Source organism: Acomys russatus, chromosome 28 (genome assembly GCF_903995435.1).
Source record: "Acomys russatus chromosome 28, mAcoRus1.1, whole genome shotgun sequence".
Taxonomy (NCBI): Eukaryota; Metazoa; Chordata; class Mammalia; order Rodentia; family Muridae; genus Acomys; species Acomys russatus.
This window is the reverse complement of record NC_067164.1, coordinates 35676088-35695170: the sequence shown is the minus strand read 5'-3', so window position 1 is coordinate 35695170 and position 19083 is coordinate 35676088. Positions and strand designations below refer to the sequence as shown.

Below are 19083 nucleotides of genomic sequence, written 5' to 3'. Positions count from 1 at the left end.
AACTTGTCCTCCTATTTCTAAACAAATCATTTACTTAAGGGCTGAAGAGATAGCTCAAAAATGAAGAGCACTGGCTGTTCAAGTTCTACATGGCGGCTCATCATCACCAGAGAATCCAACACCCTGTCTGGCTGTTATGCGGCATCAGGAATCCATGTGGTGCACAAATGCACATGCAAGCAAAACATCTATCCACCTAAAAGTTATTTTAAGAGATGGGCATGGTGGTGCATGTCTTTAATCCCAGTACTTGGAGGCAGAGGCAGGCAGGTCTCTGTGAATTCAAAAAGAAAACAAAACAAAAAGCCCAAAAACCAAAACCAAAACCAAACCAAACCAACCAAACAAACAAAAACAAAAAACAAAACAAAACACACACACACACAAACCAAAAACCAACAACTCTGGAATCTTGAAAAACTAAGAAAATGAAAGAAAAAAACTTTTAAAAGATTTATTATGTATACAATGTTCTGCTTGCGTGTGTACCTGCCCACCAGAAGAGGGCACTAGATCTCATATTATACATGGCTGTGAGCTGCCATGTGGTTACTGGGAATTGAACCTGGGTCCTCTGGAAGCCATCTCTCCAGCCCCAAATTTTTGACTATATAAGAGAGAGAGAGAGAGAGAGAGAGAGAGAGAGAGAGAGAGAGAGAGAGAGAGAGAGAGAGAGAGACAGACAGACAGACAGACAGAGAGACAGAGAGAGAGAGACAGAGAGAAGAGAAGAGAGAGAGAGAGGAGAAAGAGAGAGAGAGAGGAGAGAGAACGCGCGCTGCATGCGTGTGTGAATGTGGAACAGGGCATAAGACCCTCTGGAACTAGAATTACAGGCAGTTGTGAGATGCTCAGTGTGCATGCTAAGCACCGCAGTACTCTGGGAGGCGAGCTCTACAGTGCTCACTCTTACCCACTAAGCCCTCTCTCTCGCCCCTTTATTTGTACACTTTGTTCAGTGTGTATGTGTGTGAGTGTGTGAATGTGTGTGCGCGCACGCGTGTGTGTATGTGTAGGGTCAGAAGAAAGCTTTCTGGAGTTTTATTTCCACTTCCTGGGTTCTAGGGACTGAATTCCGGTCCTCAGGCTTGGTGCTTGGGTCAAGTGCCTTTTACTATGATTTTGATGGGATGGGGTCTGTTGAGACAGAGTTCCGTTGTACATCTCAGATTAGCCTTTGAGCTCATTCTGTATTGTAAGCTGGTTTAGAATTTACAGCAATGTTCTATCTTGGCATCCTGAATGCTGAAATTAAAAGTGCAAGAGACATCGTGCCCATCATCATCATTGTATCCCTGGCTGTCCTGGTACTCACTCTGCAGACCAGGCTGGCCTTGAAATCACAGAGATCAGGGGCTGGAGAGATGGCTCAGCGGTTAAGAGTGCTGTCTGCTCTTCCAGAGGTCCTGAGTTCAGTTCCCAGAAACCACATGGTGACTCACAACCATCTATAATGAGATTTGGTACACTCATATACATATTAATAAATAAAGAAGTGTTTAAAAAGAAAAGAAATCACAGAGATCAGCCTGCCTCTGTCTCCCAAGTGCTGGGATTAACGGGGTGTGCCACTACACCTGGACACCCTATATTATTTTTAAAGGATGCAAAGATAAAGAAGGAGCCAGCAAGATAGCTTATTGAGCAGAGATGCTTGCAGTGAAAGCTTGGGGACCTGCGTAAAGATGGAAGATGAGCCTAGCGTGGTGGTGCACATTTTTGATCCCAGCACTTGGGAAGCCTAGGGAAGTGAATTTCTTTGAATTCCAAGCCAGCCTGGTCTACACAGCAACTTTGAGGCCAGCCTGACCTGCATAACATAAACTGTATTATAGAGACCCTGGCTCAAAAAAAAAAAAAAAAAAAAAGATTGAAGGTGAGAACCAACTCCACATTTTGATTCCACACTAAGTTATTTGAGACAGGGTTTCTCTGTGTAGCCTTGGTTGTCCTGGACTCACTTTTTGTAGACCAGGTTGGCCTTGAACTCACAGAGATCCACCTGCCTATGCCTCCTAAGTGCTGGGAATAAAGGCGTGCACCACCACCGCCCAGCTGTTTGTTTGTTTTTCAATACAGGGTTTCTCTGTGTAGCCTTGGCTGTCCTAGACTCTAGACTCACTTTGTAGACCAGGCTGGACTCGAACTCACAGAGATCCACCTGCTTCTGCCTCCTGAATGCTGGGATTAAAGGCATGTGCCACTATACCTGGCTAAGTTTTTAAAAAGATAAATAAGATACCCTTTATTATGCATGTTCATTTAACTTTATTGTGAAATCTCTCACTTCCCCTCAATTTGATCTTTTTCTAACATGTGCTCTCAGCTTCCTTTGCTATAATTGTTCAGCTATACAGAAACTGAAGACTAGTGCTAAATATTATATATACATATGTTTATAAATGTATTCTTTTTTTTTTTCAAGACATGGTTTCTCTGTGTAACATCCCTGGCTGTCCTGGAACTCTGTAGATCAGGCTGGCCTCAAATTCACAGAGATCTGCCTGTCTCTGTCCTCTTGAGTGCTGGGATTGAAAGCACGCACCACCACACCCATATATGTATATATTTTAAATATATATATATTTTAGGATTTATTATTATGTATACAGTACTCTGCCTGCATATACTCCTGCAAGCCAGAAGAGAGCATCAGATCACATTGTGGTTGCTGGGAATTGAACTCAGGACCTCCAGTAGAGCAAGCAGCGCTCTTAACCACTGAGCCATCTCTCCAATAACTATTTTTATATATTTTCAAAGGCCTGTTTTTATGTGTATGAGAGTTTTGCTTCCAAGTCAGTGTACCATTTTTGTGCAGTACCCACGGAGGCCAGAAGAGGCACTGGCACTGCAGAAGGTTGTGAGCTACCTGCTGGGTGTGCACGGAGGGGGCGTGGATTCAGTGGGACAGTCCCTTAATTCCAGTCCTCAGAAGGCAAAGGCAGTTGGATCACCCTGAGTTCAAAGCTAGCCTGGTTTTTATAGACCTAGTCTCAAAAAAGAGTGTTTTTTTCATTTGGTTTCCTTCTTAGTTTGTTTTAAAAAAGAAAAGAAGCCGGGCGTGGTGGTGCACGCCTTTAATCCCAGCACTCGGGAGGCAGAGGCAGGCGGATCGCTGTGAGTTCGAGACCAGCCTGGTCTACAAAGTGAGTCCAGGATGGCCAAGGCTACACAGAGAAACCCTGTCTCGAAAAACCAAAAATTAAAAAAAAAAAAACAAAAAAAGAAAAGAAAAACAGGCTGAGAGATAACTCAGAGGATCTTAACTTGTTTTTAATTTTACTTATACAGCTATTTTGAATGTATGTATATCTATCTATCTGTACCCCACATGCAGGCAGTAATCATGAAGGCCAGAAGAGGGGGCCTGATCCCCTGGGAGTCAAATTACAGACAGAAGTGAACCAGGAGGATGCTGGGAATCAGAGCAGGGTCCACTGGGAGAAAGGCTGTCTTTCCAGGTCTCCTTATTTATTTATTTTTGGTTTTTCGAGACAAGTTTTCTCTGTGTAGCCTTGGCTGTCCTAGACTCACTTTGTAGACCAGGCTGGCCTTGAACTCACAGAGATCCGTCTGCCTCTGCCTCCCCAGTGCTGGGATTAAAGACGTGTGCCACCACCGCCTGGCCTCATTTATTTATTGACAAGTCTCTAGTAAAATAGAGGATAAACCTGAATTTATAATTTTTTTTATCCCCACCTCCTCAATGCAGGGATTACAGGAGTGGGCCCACCACAACACAGAGTGTTTACTCTAACTAAACTCATTCCCAGTTCTTAAAGAATAAAATCTCATGGCCGGACAGTGGTGGCGGCACACGCATTTAATCCCAGCACTAGGGAGGCAGAGGCAGGCGATCTCTGTGAGTTCAAGGCCAGCCTGGTGTATATAGAGGGAGTTCCAGGACAGCGAGGGCTGTTACACAGAAAAACCCTGTCTCAAAAACAAAAAACGAAAAAAAAAAAAAAAAAATCTCATTAGCCTTTGTGGCTGGTGGACCCTCAAAATAATTTCCAGTTTGACTTTAATGCCTCAACAACAAAACTGATGTTTGTTGTGCTTTCTTTAAAGACAGGCTAGTTAGCCTGGAACAAAGTCTGACTTCTAACTTTTGAACCTCCTGCTTCTATTTCCCAGGAGCAGGGACTAAAGGTGTGTGACCTTCTGAGGTCTTAAAACACTGACTATGGGTATCGAGGAGGCTCAGGGGCTAAATGCATCGCCATTAAGCCTGCTGACCTGAGTACAATCCCTGGAACCTACAGGGTGGACAGTAAGCACTCCCGACAGGATGTCCTCCAACCTCGACACGCAAGCTCTAGCACGCTCCCGCCTCCTTGCACACAAACGACTTAAAAATGAAAAAATCTGATCCTTTAAACTATTTGAATCGGCGAACGAGAGCAGGAGCAATCCAGATTGCCACTTTATCGACACCTTCGGTCACCGCGCTCGACTCGCTTTAGAGCTGGCTGAGGTCTTTTTTTTTTTTTTTTTTTTGATACAGGGTCTCTCTGTGTAGTCTTAGTTGTCCTGGACTCATTATGTAGACCAGGCTGGTCTACAACTCACAGAGATCCACGTGAGCCGGCCGGCCTGAGTGCTGGGACTACAGGCGAGCACCGCCACCACGCCGGGCCTTTAACTGAGCGGCACGGACCCAAAGTGCCGCGCTAGCCCGCACCGTTGCCTTCCGCGTCTCGTTGGTCACTATTTCCTATTTTTGTAATGGTGCATTATGGGATAGAAAGTCGACGTTCCCAGCCCCGACCGCGAATGTCCGGCCGACACAGAACTCCATTTCCCGAGGTTCCTAGCGGCGGCTGTCTTGCTAGAGGAGGCGCGAAGCCGGTTCCGGTTGCATCAGCGTGGGATCTCGGGCGAGATGAAACTGTTCGTGAGCGAGGGCTCCCCGGGGAGCCTGCCCGTGCTGGCTGCGGCCGCTAGAGTCCCGGGCCTAGCGGAGCTGCTCATCAGCACCGTAGGCCCCGAAGGTACTGGAGTTGTTAGTGGCGGGGGCGGGGCGGAGGGGGGGGCGTGTGCCTGTCTCCCAGTCGAATCTCCGTTAACTTTGGACATCCCAAACCCCTTTATTCCCATGATCCTTTTATACATTACCTCCCTTCGTCGCCCTCACCCTCCTCGCCTCTCTCTTTTAGTCTCCCCGCTGCCAGTTTCCCAGAATCTTGCTTCGCTCCTGTCTCCTAACCTCCTCTCCTACCTGTCGCGCGACTCTCCGCCGACCACCCCTTTGTCGTTTTTTCCCGAAATCCCTTTCCGCTCTTCCAGGACCGCAGTACAGACGTGTGCCCCCACTCGTGTGTGCACACCCCGTCCTTTTGAGTTTACCTCTTATTCTCGGTCTTGCCGGGGAGAGGGGTGTGACTTTCTGAGAGTTCACTTGTCAGATTCTCCCAGCTGTCTTCATGCTGCCCTCTCACTCGTGTCCTCAGGTCAGTTGGTAGGATGCTTGGCGGCAGCACTGCCCTATACTGCTGCCTCACCTCTTCCGTCTCCATCTGTCTCAACTGAACACTTGCTGGCTGAGCTCTTCAGCGTATTCCAAACCCACCCCACCCCCTTTTAGTGTTCCTATCTTGGAAACTGTGGCTTGAACTCCCCCCCAGGCCCCAGCACATACAGTGTAAAGCTGTCAAATAATGTCTTTTCGTTTGGTTTTTCGAGGCAGAGTTCTCAGTGTAGTCCTGGCTGTCCTAGACTTCGCTTTGTAGACCAGGCTGGCCTCGAACTCACAGCAGTCCACCTGCCTCCGCCTCCAGAGTGCTGGGATTAAAGGCGTGCACCATCACGCCTGGCATAATTTCTTTTCTTACCCTTGTTTTTCACCCGTTTCCCTCTGTCTCAGAGTGTGTGGTGCCATTCCTGACCCGGCCTAGGGTCCCTGTCCTGCAGCTGGATAGCGGCAACTTCCTGTTCTCTGCCAGTGCAATCTGCCGGTCAGTATTGGCCCTTGGAGTGTGTGGGGGGAGGTGCCTGGATCATGGTTTTTGTGACGTTGCTTGCAAACACTGCATCCGCTGTGGGTTCATACATGACCTAGACAAAAGGAACTTTCAATCTTAACTAACTTTCTCTCCCTGAGCAGGTATTTTTTCCTGTTATCTGGCTGGGACCAAGATGATCTTACCAACCAGTGGCTGGAATGGGAAGTGACAGAGCTACAGGTGGGACTCAGGCGCCTGGGAGGGCAGGGCCCCCTGCTTCTGAATAAACATCCTGAGCCGCGTTCCCTGTTTTTAGCCGGTTTTGTCTGCTGCCCTACACTGCTTAGTGGTTCAAGGCAGGAAAGGGGAAGATGTGCTTGGCCCACTTCGGAGAGCACTGACGCACATTGATCACAGCTTGAGGCGCCAGAACTGCCATTTCCTGGCTGGGGTGAGTTAGCCTTGAAGACTATAGTCAAACCCCAATAACCCAGCTATGAGCAGTGTAGCCTTGACACATTATTTAAAGTCTCTAATCCTTAATTTCTTTGTATTTTGGCTTTTCAAGACAGGGTTTCTCTATCTAATAACCCTGAGTATCCTGGAATTCACTTTGTAGACCAGGCTGACCTTGAACTCACAGCGATCCACCTGCCTCTACCTCCCAAGTGCTGGGATTAAAGGCGTGCGCTACCACACCTGTCACGTTTTGTTTTGGCAGGGTTTCCCTGTGTAGCCCTGGCTATTCTAGACTCACTTTGTAGACCAAGCTGGCCTGAAACTGAAGAGATTTGTCTGTCTCTGCCTCCCAAGTGCTGGGGCTAAAGGTGTGTGCCACAGCTAATCCTTATTTTTGGTTTTCATTTGAAATGGAAGTAATAGTTCCTGCTTTATTTAGGATTTAGCTGGGTGGTGGTGGCAGTGGCGGTGGCCCACACCTTTAATCCCAGCATTCAGGATGCAAGGATGCAGAGAGGCTGGTGGATCTCTTTAGTTCAAGGCCAGCCTGATCCCAGAGTGAGATCTGGGCTACACAGAGAAACCATGCCTCAAAAAACAGAAGAAAGAAGAAAAGAAAAAGGCATATGTCTCACCTAGTACTTGTCACATAGAAAGTGAAAACTGCATATGGCAGCACACCCCTATACTCCTGGCTCTTGGGGGTAGAAGCAGAAAGATCACAAGACATTCAAAGATACCCCAAGTACATAGGAGTTCAAGGCCAGCTAGACCTACGTGACACCTTATTTAAAAAAAAAAAAAAAAAAAAAAAAAGTAAGCCAGGTATAGTGGCACACACCTTTGATTCCAGCACTTTGGAGGCAGAGGCAGGTGAATCTCTGAGTTCAAGGCCAGCCTGATCTACCCAGTTACAGGACAGTCAAGGCTGTCCATGCTTCAAAAAGAAAAGAAAAAGCAAACATATATGAGTAGTTTTAAAAAATTTTATTTTATGTGCATTGGTGTGAGGTGTCAGATCCTTGGAATTGGAAGTACAGTTGAGAGCTGCCATGTGGGTGCTGAGAATTGAACCCAGGTCCTTCAGAAGAGCAGACAGTGCTCTTAACCACTGAGCTATCTCTCCAGCCCATATATGAGTGTTTTAACTGTGTACATTCTTCCACTAGGACACAGAGTCTGTAGCTGACATTGTCTTGTGGGGAGCACTATATCCATTGCTACAAGACCCGACTTACCTGCCTGGTGAGAACTGTGCATTTTACTCCACCCCCAACCCCGGGAGCTTGGTGTGGGGCTGCAGAACAGTGAGGTGCTGAGTGTTCACTTCAAGGTGGAGCTTGACAGGGAAAGTAGCAGAATGTGGCCAAGGAGGAAAGGGTGGAGGGTGGTCCACTCCTGCCTGGCCAGTCTCTGTTTGCTTTTGGTTTTGTTTCTTTCAAGACAGGGTTTCTCTGTGTAGCCCTGGCTGTCCGGGACTCACTTTTTAGACCAGGCTAGTCTCGAACTCATAGAGATCCACCCTATTCTGCCTCCTGAGTGCTGGGATGATAGGCGTGCGCCACCAGGTTCTTTCTTTTATGCCCACAGAGGAGTTGGGAGCCCTACAAAGCTGGTTCCAGAGGCTGAGTACCCAGGAGCCATGTCAGCAAGCTGCAGAGACTGTGCTGAAACAGCAGGGTGTCCTGGCTCTGCGACCCTACCTTCAGAAACAGCCACAGCCACAGGCCCGCCCTCCTGAGGGGACAGCTGTCAGCAATGAACCTGAGGAGGAGGAGCGGGCCACCCTGTCTGAGGAAGACATAGTCAAGGCTGTGGCTGCCTGGGAGAAGGGCCTGGAAAGCTTACCCCCACTTCAGCCCCAGCAGCACCCAGTGTGAGTAGACACCCAAGAGTGGGGTTTGCTCTCATACCTAGAAATTGTTGCTGGGTAACAGAGCAGGCTGACCCTCTTTGCTCATGGAATATTGATTCCAGTAGAGTAGAGAGGTGTTCACAAAGTTGCCACATAGTTGTGCATTTATGAAATTTATCTAAGTCCCATGAAAGAAAAGAGTAGGGTGCTATAAGGGAAAAATGAGAATGAAGGCCTCGCTGCTTTGAAAATATTTTTAGCCTAGGCTGGTCTTGAACTCACTGTGCTGAACATGACCTTGTACTTTTCTTTCACCTCTGCCCTGAGTGGGGACAGTAGATGTGTACCCTGCACCCAGCTAGGCTTCTCTTTTTTTTTTTTTTTTTTTTTTTTTTTTTTTTTTTTTAAAAAGACTTATTTATTTATTACTATGTATACAGTGCTCTGCTTGCATGTACTCCTGCAAGCCAGAAGGGGGCACCATATCACATTACAGATGGTTATGAGCCACCATGTGGTTGCTGAGAATTGAACTCAGGACTTTTGGAAGAGCAGGCGGTGCTCTTAACCACTGAGCCATCTCTCCAGCCCTAGGCTTCTCTTAAGTGTTACGAGTTCAGGGATGGGCAGATGGCTTGGTTGGAAGAGCACTCTCTGTGCAAGCCTAATGACCTGAGTTTGACTTCCAGAACCCCCCACATAAAGGTGGGGGGAGACAGTGGACTAGACACATCTGTCCTCTGACCTCTATGTGTGCCGGGCTTTCATGCCCCACTCCAAAAATAATAGTTTTGGTTTGGTTGTTGGTTGGTTGGTTGGTTTTCTTTTAGATTTATCTCTATTATTTTATGTGTTCCAGTGTTTTGACTACATGTATGTATGTGTACCACATGCGTGCATGGTTCTTATGGAAGTCAGAAGATGGCATCTGATATTCTAGAACTAGAGTTACAGATGCTCATGAGCCACTTTGTGGGTTCTGGGAATCAAACCCACATCCTCTGCAAGAGCAGCCACCTGAGTTCAAGGCCAGCCTGGTCTACAGAGGGAGTCTGGGACAGCCAAGGGTATACAGAGAAACCTTGTCTCGAAAAAACCAAACCAACACAAAACAAAACCCAGAAAACCCAAGAGCAGTCAGCTCTTAGCCCCTTACCTCTCTTTTCAGTTCTGTGTCCCCACCTTTGAGACAGTGTTTCGCCTTGGCTGGCCTGGAACTCACAAGCTCAGGTTGCCTCTGCCTCTAAGTGCTAGGATTAAAGATGTGTGCCATCTTGTCTGCCAAGAGATACTATTTTTTACATGTCTGTGCTGACTAACATGTTTAAATTCTGGCTTTGGCCTAGCCTGTAATTCTTCCTGGGTCACTTTCCATTTTGTTTACTGAGGCAGGGTCTGGTGCTAACGCTGGAGTTCTATCCTGCACCTCTGCCTTTACAGAGTGGGATTGTAGTCAGGCCAGCAAGCCTGCCGGGCATGCGTATTCCCGCTGAGGCCTGGTTTAAGAAGAGAAGAGTGGCCAGGCGTGGTGGCGCACGCCTTTAATCTCAGCACTTGGGAGGCAGAGGCAGGCGGATCGCTGTGAGTTCGAGGCCAGCCTAGTCTACAAAGTGAGTCCAGGATGGCCAAGGCTACACAGAGAAACCCTGTCTCGAAAAACCAAAAAAGAAAAAGAAGAGTGGGCATGCAAAGGGATTGGGTGCGATTTGTGTGGGGTAATGGCAAGCTGTAATGGTCTCAGGTTAATGATTCAGGGTCCTATTGACCCTGGACTTGGTAAGAAGAGCTCTGAGCTGAGAAGTCAGTGACAGCAGATACATCCTGGGAGAACTGTGGGTGCCTGTGGCTTTGAACTTGAGAATGCCCTGCTGTGGTGATAGGGAAAGAGGGAGCCGTTGGGATGAGATCCAGATACTAAGCTGTGCGGGAAGCCTTCTGACTGGCCACTCCAGGACCATAGCTCCGGCTCCCTATGAGGAAAGGCCTAAGGCCTCTTGCTTTAGTCTGTTGGTATCCTGTGCACTTGTTTCTTGATGTTTGCACCTCGACTGGGAACTAGCCTCGCTTCTTTTTCACCAGGTTGCCTGTGGCTGGCAAACGGAACGTGCTCATCACGAGTGCCCTCCCTTATGTCAACAATGTCCCCCACCTCGGAAACATCATTGGCTGTGTGCTCAGTGCTGATGTCTTTGCAAGGTGGAGCCAGCTGTGGAGGAGAGGTCTCTAGAGGGAGGAGTGGGCCCCAAGGGAATAGGCTGTTTGGAGGTTGGGGCTGGAGGAATCCCATGACCACCGAATCTCCTAGGTACTCTCGTCTTCGCCAGTGGAATACCCTCTATCTGTGTGGAACAGACGAGTACGGGACAGCGACCGAGACCAAGGCTATGGAAGAGGGTCTAACCCCACAGGAAATCTGCGACAAATACCATGTCATCCACGCTGATATCTACCGCTGGTTTAACATCTCGTTCGACACTTTCGGTCGCACCACCACTCCACTGCAGACCAAGTAGGTTCTAGACAATGAGGCAGAAAAAAACTGAACTGAAAGCTGACAAGGGCCAGCCCAGAGTGACTGCCTGGGAACCGCCTCCTGAGCTTGGGCTCTGCGCATTGCCTGTCCTGAGTGGTTTTCAGGCTAGAGGAGGTACATGGTTTACAGAACCCTGGCAGGGGCCTGCGGCCTGCAGGAACAGCTGAAGTCCCAGTTTTCCACTTAGTGCTTCCCTTTCTCTGGTTGCCTAGGACTCTTTTGTTTGTTTTTTGTTGTTGTTGTTGTTTTGTTTTTTCGAGACAGGGTTCCTCTGTGTAGCCTTGGCTGTCCTGGACTTGCTTTATGGCCTAGGCTGGCCTTGAACTCACAGTTATCCGCCTGCCTCTGCCTCCCGAGTACTGGGATTAAAGTCGTGTGCCACCACGCCCGGCTAGGACTCTTTTTGTTTAAAGCCTAAGCTGGTTTCTTGTGGCAATCCTCCTGCCTCAGATTTCCAAAGGTTGGGATTACACCAATGCCCAGCATGGAGTCTTTAAAGCTGTCCCTCCCTGCCTATGTGTATCTGTACACACAGACTCATTCTGCCTCGGCAAAAGCTACAGACAGACAGGTGGACAGTTGATGTTCTGTGTACCTCAGCCCTTACATTGAGTGAAGTCCTGAACACAAGCTTAAAACTGAGCTGGATATGGTTAGCCATTTACCCTCCCCACAACTGGGAGGTGGAGGTGGAGGACTAGGAGTTCAGGTGGATAGTGCTGGTTACAGGAGACAGATCTCAACACCAGATGAGACCCAAACAACATGTAAATATGGCGTCAGTGGGAGTGAGCTCTACAGTGTGGAGGGAAGAGTCCGCATGGGCAGTCAGAATCAGGAGAGCACCTTGGGTCCATCCCCTGGGGCGGCCTCCCCCAAGTGAGTTCAGTCCGGTTAGAGCAGGAAAGCAGGGGTCCACACTTTGCTGGCTGGCCTTTCTCACCCTTGCTTGCTGACCTGCTAGGATCACCCAGGACATCTTCCAGAGGTTGCTGACACGGGGTTTTGTGCTTCAAGACACCGTAGAGCAGCTGCGGTGTGAGCGGTGTGCACGCTTCCTGGCTGACCGCTTTGTGGAGGGAGTGTGTCCCTTCTGTGGTTATGAAGAGGCCCGAGGTGACCAGTGTGACAAGTGCGGCAAGCTCATCAATGCCATTGAACTCAAGGTAAGGAAGATCTCAAGGAAGCCCAAAGGAAACAACTGTTTTCCTTTGTACAAAATCACTTATTCAGAAGCACAGGGAAAGGGCAAATTCAGTTTTGTTTTCCTGTAGGAGCTGTGGTTCTGATGGGCAGGCCTTTCTCACTACCACAGGAGCTGTGGGTTCTGATGAGCACACCAACTATTCTTAAAAGATACGGACCATTCAGGATTTTTATTTTGAGACAGGGTTTCACTGTGTAGTCTGGCTGGCCTATAACTCATAAGAGATGGCACTCATGAGTGCTGGGATTAAAGTGTGTGCCACCACCGCCTGGCCAGGATGTTAATGTTTGGTACCTAAGATCTTGTGCTGATTTCTGTCTGGACAGTCACTGTGTGCTGCTGGGACAGAAACAGTTGCCTTAGCATTTGACCATCTGATCAGTTAATTTAGGTGATTCTTTTTTTTTTTTTTTTTTCCCTTTATGAGATGGGCTATCTCTATGTAGTCCTGGCTGTTCTGGAACTCACTCTGTAGACCAGACTGGCCTCAAACCCAGAGATCTGGGTGCCACAATACCTGGCAGATTATTCTTTTTTTCATAAAAGAGACTGTCTTCTAGTCGGTTGGTTGGTTGGTTTACTGATTATTCATTTATTTAACAAATGATTTTGAATCCTTTTAATAGGCCAATTATAGACTGGGAATGAGGAAATGATAAGACAGGCCTGAGGGTATCAACTAAACAAGGCAGTGGTTAGGTAGGATAAACTGCATGGAGGTTCTTAGGAAGAATGTAGAATTGAAGTTTTAAATGGGTAGGGGATGCTTCTTAGAAGAGACAAATGAGGCCGCAAGTGGTATCAGCTTCCCAGTGAAAGACTAGGAAATGTAGAGCCAGAGGCGGCAGATCTGAGGAGGAAGAACTGCAAAGGCCAGTATAAACAGGTGTGCTGATGCAGGAGCTTTAATCCCAGCACTCGGCGGCAAAGGCAGGTGGAGCTCTTAAGTTTAAGGCCAGCCTGGTCTACAAATAAATAAAACAACAAGCAAACAGCCAATATAGCTGTGGCATAATGAGAAAAGGGAACAGAGCAGACTGAAGTCAGGGAAAGGCAGGGGCCAGATAACCAAAGCGAACAGGACGTGGACGCAGCTCAGATACGACTCACTGAGCGGGAGGTGGCTGTGTTGGAAACCTGGGGTAGATGAGAGGAGTGAGGAGAAGCTCTGGAGACTGGAGTGCAGAGCGAGGGGGATGGTTGTTCTGGGTCACTACCGCAAAAAGTGGGGGATAATAGTGGGGGATGGCCAGGTGAAAGATGATTTGTGGTGTGTGTTGGAGGTGTAGTGTAGTCAGTGGTAGGATACTTGGCTAGCAGGAGTGAGACCCAAAGAACACACAACAGGAAGATGAGGTTTGGGTATGGCATCTGTGACCACAGGCAAGGTTAAGAGCTGAACACAGTGGTATGGTTTTGCTGAGCTTGAGCTCCCTATAGACTTATAAAGAAGCAGTTGGAAATAGATGTGGATTTCAGACAAGAGAGACACTGTCTCACCTTTAGGACCTCAGGCCAGGCTTGGCAAGATAGCTGAGCAGGTTAAAAAAGCACTTGCTACAGAGCCTGGAGACCCCAGACCTCATGTGGTGGGAAGAGAGAACAGATTTGATCGCTACATGGTCACATGGTCATACCCTCACAAAATAAATACATCGAAACAGCAACCCTCGTCCTGCACCCCAAATCAGCCAAGCAGGATGGCACACACCTGCATTCCCAGTGCTCAGGATGTGGACACAAAGGGATCATGAGACCCTGTCTCAAAAACCTGACCCAAAGCAAAGAGTCCTGGGTCAGAGCTCGCCTTCGGTTCCTTCTGCCGTCACTTCTTGGTGTCAGTGTAGTTACTCTGTACTGCAGAGTCAGTTACTTCCCGACACTTTATAGAGGCCATGCTTATGTCCTGGCACATCACCTCTCCCCTATCGGTTTTAGCTGAGTGGTACAACGCTTCCTAGTGCTGTCTCAGGAACAATGTTGGAAAAGGTGCAGGCACAGTCTGTGTGGCGAGGAGGCCACATGTTGGAGCTTGTGCCCTTCAGTGCTAAGCTAGAGGGAGGCTGAACAGCCTGGACAGTTTGCCATCCTCTGCAATCCTGATCCGGCCTGCCCCCACCAGGATTACACTCCCTGCAATCTCTCTTTACAGAAACCTCAGTGCAAAGTCTGCCGGTCGTGTCCTGTGGTAAAGTCCTCTGAGCACCTGTTTCTGGACTTACCTAAGGTAAGTTAGTCCCTCAGCCTGCTCTTCAGGAGTTGTCTCTAGCTCCTCCCTCTGCCTCAGCCACACACACTGATAGTCAACCACTCTCAAGTAGCTTTTGTTTGTTTTAGTTTTTAGGTGTGTGCCACCATGCCCAGATTTTTATTTTTATTTATATTTATTTATTTATTTTTGAGACAGAGTTTCTATGTGTAGCCTTGGCTGTCCTGGACTTGCATTGTAGACCAAGCTGGCCTTGAACTCAAGGATCCACCTGCCTCTGCCTCCCAAGTGCTGAGATTAAGTTGTTTTTGTTTGTTTGTTTGGTTTTGTTGAATAAATTTGTTAATTTTCTTAGATGTCCCTGAAGTAATGAATCTTTTCATTTAAATTATGTATTACCAACTCTACTCCACATGTGACTTATGTACCTTGGTGCCAGTCTTGTTTGAGACAGTCCTGTATTGTCCTTATTTATTTATTTATTTTTTAAGATTTATATATTTATTATGTATATAGTGCTCTGCTGGCATGTATACCCACACACCAGAAGAGGGCAACAGATCTCATTATAGATGGTTGTGAGCCACCATGTGGTTGCTGGGAATTGAACTCAGGACCTCTGGAAGATTAGTCAGTGCTCTTATCCTCTGAGCCATCTCTCCTTATTTTTGTCATCTCAGTTGGAAAAGCGAGTGGAGGACTGGCTGGGGAAGACACTGCCTGGCTGTGACTGGACACCCAATGCACGGTTTATTACTCTTTCTTGGCTTCGAGATGGCCTCAAGCCACGATGCATAACCAGAGACCTGAAGTGGGGAACCCCTGTGCCCTTGAAAGGATTTGAGGATAAGGTAAGTACCTTTAACCTTTATTCACGGCTTAAAATGTTCAGCCTCAGGATTGAGTTTGGGCAGCAGATTAAAAGGATGATATTTTGTCTTAGCGTGAAACTTTGGGTTGGGTTTGTTTTGTTTTGTTGAGACAGGGTTTCTCTGTGTAGCCCTGGCTGTCCTAGACTCAATTTGTAGACCAGGCTGGCCTTGAACTCACAGAGATCTGCCTGACTGCCTCCCCAGTGCTGGGATTAAAGGTGTGCGCCGCCACTCCTGCCTCTTGGGTTGGTTCTTATTTATTTCCCTCTAGGTGTTTTATGTTTGGTTCGACGCCACTATTGGCTACCTGTCCATCACAGCCAACTATACTGACCAATGGGAGAGATGGTGGAAGAATCCAGAACAAGTAAGTACACAGGCCTCAGCTAACCTGCTATGGGCATGGGCAGCTGTGCGGTCAGAGGCCTTGGGTGCCAGGCTCACGCAGTGCCTTTCCATTGTGTTCTCCTAGGTGGACCTCTATCAGTTCATGGCCAAAGACAATGTTCCCTTCCATGGCTTAGTCTTCCCTTGCTCAGTCCTAGGGGCTGAGGACAATTACACGTTAGTCAAAAACATCATTGCTACAGGTAGGTCCTGGCAGAGCATGAGCGGGACATTCCTACAGAGTGAGGCTTGAGGTAATACTTGCAGAGCCTGGAGAGGTGCTGGTTCTTAGGTTAGGAGTTGGGGTCAAATAGGAAATAATTGAAACATGAGAATTCCCATCCAAAGGAGGGAAAACAAGAACTTGAAAGCCAAAATCTAAAGCTAAAACTAGCAGTATAAGGAGAGAGAAAAAGACTAGAATGGAACTCCATGGCCTGTGTAAGCTTCTCAGGGAAAGAGGGTTTTGGACACTCACCACTGAGGGAAAGGCAGGGGGGAGTGGATGAGCAGGGGAAGCGCATAACTCGGATCTTCTCTTTGTCCAGAGTACCTGAATTATGAGGACGGGAAGTTCTCTAAGAGCCGTGGGGTAGGAGTGTTTGGAGACATGGCCCAGGACACAGGGATCCCTGCTGACGTCTGGCGCTTTTATCTGCTGTACATTCGGCCTGAGGGCCAGGACAGTGCCTTCTCCTGGACAGACATGCTGATTAAAAACAACTCTGAGCTGCTTAACAACCTGGGCAACTTCATCAACAGGTAGGAGGCAGAACGGGCATGGGATTGGCTACAGCACACACTGAGCAGTGCAATCTTGAGGCAAGTTAGCAGTAGTTTGATGGGTGGTCACAAAGTGCTATATTCCTACTGAAGGTCTGTCTCTCTAGAACTGGGCCTCACATCACTAACCTGTCTTGGTGTCCGAGGGGCCGCCTTAGGCTCACACTTATGTTGCCGTTTCTGCTATTGTAGCAGTTCTCCAAAGGAAAGAAACACCCAGGAATGGAGATAGAGTTTGGTGGTACAATGTGTATCTAGCAAAATCAGATCTCTTGAGTTTCATCTTCAACACATACATGTGCCTCCCGCCATGACCTGAGATTCTTCAGTCAGTTCTGGGCCTTTAACTTGGCCATTAACCATATTTAACAGCTTTCATCAGAATGTTGGCTTATAACATACTTGATAATTCTTATTTCTAAAATATATAAGCTGGGCATGGTGGCGCACACCTTTAATCCCAGCACTCGGGAGGCAGAGGCAGGCAGATCATTGAATTTGAGGACAGCCTGGTCTACAAAGTGAGTCCTAGGGCAACCAGTGCTACACATAGAAACCCTGTCTTGAAAAAAAACCCTCAAAACTCATTTCTTTTTTTGCAATTTACATTCTTAGGAGAGTGAGAGAATGTAATATTTAACCTTTACTTCTAGTTTGAGAGGCCAGGAATTAATGGCCTCCACAGGAATGCCACGAGAATGAAGCTTGTCTGTTTAACATCTGTTTATTGTGTGTGGGGTGCATTGACACTGTGCAGTGTAACCTCCGAGTTAGTTCTTCACCGTATGGCTTCCAGGGCCTCATGAGCTGTCTGCTGGCCAAAAGCACAAAGCCTTGGGGAAGTGGGCTGGCATTTCTAAGGAAGCCAGGCCGTGACTTTGTCCTTTCTTCCCCCTTCTCCCCAAGAGCTGGCATGTTTGTGTCTAAGTTTTTTGGGGGCTGTGTGCCTGAGATGGTGCTAACCCAGGATGACAGACGCCTGCTGGCCCACATCTCCTGGGAACTCCAGCACTACCACCAGCTGCTGGAAAAGGTCCGGTAAGTAAAGTGACTTCCAGCTCAGTCACATGTGTGGTATATTGATGGGGTTGACAGTCCCACGTACTTTGCCTCCTCGCTTCCCAGGATCCGGGATGCCTTACGCAGTATCCTTACCATATCTCGGCACGGCAACCAATATATCCAAGTGAATGAACCCTGGAAACGGATTAAAGGTGGTGAAGAGGACAGGTACGTCCAGGAGCCAGGGCTGGCTGTAGCAGCTAAGCAATGTGCTGTGTGTTCTTGGTGGCCTTGACGTACCTCTCTCCCCCCAGGCAGCGGGCAGGCACAGTGACAGGCGTGGCAGTGAACATAGCTGCCTTGTTGTCTGTCATGCTCCAGCCTTACATGCCCACAGTTAGCTCCACCATCCAGACCCAGCTCCAGCTTCCACCTCCAGCCTGCCACATCCTCCTTACAAACTTCATCTGTACCTTACCAGCAGGCCACCGAATTGGCACGGTAGGTCTCAGTAATGTCGGTGGGGCTGGCAACTTGTAAAAATCCTTATTTTTACACTGTTGCCTTTGGGGAACATCTCTGGCTTAGGTTGAGGCTCTATGGCTGTTCACAGAAGCCCTCCCCAATTCTGCAGTCTGCCTTCTTTTTTGTGTTTGTTTTTGGTCTTTCAAGACAGGGTTTCTCTATGTAGCCCTGGCTGTCCTGGATTCACTCTGTAGGCCAAGCTGGCCTCGAACTCTCTGGTCCACCTGCCTCTGCCTCTCTGGGTGCTGGGATTACAGGCGTGCGCCATTGTGCCTGGCTGCGAGATCCAGCTTGTAATCAAAGGTTCAAGGCTCACGAGGACAGGACTATCTATATCGTTATTGCTATGCATGCGAGAAGCCAGCAAGTGGCACAGTATAGAAAGAACACCGTGACGGTGGGGACAGCCGTTTTTCCTGGCACTAGATGATAAGCGTATATACTAACCCTCCCTGTCTCCATGGTATCCGCTTACTTTCCTTCATAGTAACTGTTGCCTTTTGTGAACTTTTTGCAACTGCCAGGCACTTGCTCAGTGTTACAGCCCTGCTGCTTCTTAGCCGTCTGGGATCTCTAGTGTGGGAGCTGGGTGGAAAGTGTCTGTGTGTGGCAGTTATCAGGGACTGATTCTGGCATTTGTTGTCACAGGTCAGTCCTTTGTTCCAAAAACTGGAAAATGACCAGATTGAAAATCTGAGGCAGCGCTTTGGAGGCGGCCAGGTGAGCAAACTAGAGTGAGCCCTCCCCCAGCAGAAGCCTCAGCAGTGCTGCCTTAGTTTCCCATAGTCCTCGCTCCTCATCTCTTCCCACCTTTGGCCTTGCCGCTTCCTCACTTGGCTTTTCTTTCCTGTCTTAGCTGGAAGAGTCCTTGGAGTTAAAGGTAACCCTTTCCTCTGAGGTGACAGGTAAGACTGGAGGCCAGCGGGCATTTTTGGCAGCCAAGTAACAACTGTACTGCTTTTCCCCAGGCTAAAGCGTCCCCCAAGCCAGCAGCTGTACAGGCAGTCACAACAGCAGGGCCCCAGCAGATCCAAGTGCTGATGGATGAGGTGACCAAGCAGGTATGAAGGCCCGAGGGAGGGAAAGGAAGTGCTGAACCTACACAGGTCTTTCTCTGTCTCCCGGCTGTCTCACCCACACCCCATTCCTCTCTTAGGGCAACCTAGTCCGGGAACTGAAAGCACAGAAGGCAGACAAGAACCAGGTTGCTGCAGAGGTGGCTAAACTCTTGGATCTAAAGAAACAGTTGGCTTTGGCCGAGGGGAAACCCCCTGAAACTCCTAAAGGCAAGAAGAAAAAGTGA

At 48.3% G+C, this 19083-nt stretch overlaps 1 protein-coding gene across 1 annotated transcript; it reads left to right on the top strand.

Moving 5' to 3' along the window:
* Nucleotides 1-1220: 1220 nt before the first annotated feature.
* On the top strand, nucleotides 1221-19083 carry Mars1 (methionyl-tRNA synthetase 1). The gene is made up of 23 exons (XM_051170533.1): nucleotides 1221-1307; nucleotides 4751-4997; nucleotides 5163-5299; nucleotides 5725-5960; nucleotides 6110-6188; nucleotides 6265-6399; nucleotides 7577-7652; nucleotides 7998-8283; nucleotides 10342-10458; nucleotides 10568-10771; nucleotides 11760-11961; nucleotides 14155-14229; nucleotides 14892-15062; nucleotides 15355-15450; nucleotides 15556-15673; nucleotides 16019-16232; nucleotides 17160-17291; nucleotides 17379-17483; nucleotides 17570-17756; nucleotides 18429-18500; nucleotides 18637-18660; nucleotides 18749-18841; nucleotides 18937-19083. The coding sequence occupies exons 1-23, from the start codon at nucleotides 1221-1223 to the stop codon at nucleotides 19081-19083; spliced, it is 3240 nt and encodes a 1079-aa protein (XP_051026490.1).

Excerpts from the sequence above, each read along its gene's own strand:
- Mars1 (XM_051170533.1), top strand. The coding sequence starts at position 1,221 with ATGTTCTATCTTGGCATCCTGAATGCTGAAATTAAAAGTGCAAGAGAC. Across the intron at positions 15,063-15,354 it reads TGAAAGGATTTGAGGATAAG|GTGTTTTATGTTTGGTTCGA; the intron begins GTAAGTACCTTT and ends ATTTCCCTCTAG. Across the intron at positions 16,233-17,159 it reads CTGGGCAACTTCATCAACAG|AGCTGGCATGTTTGTGTCTA; the intron begins GTAGGAGGCAGA and ends CTTCTCCCCAAG.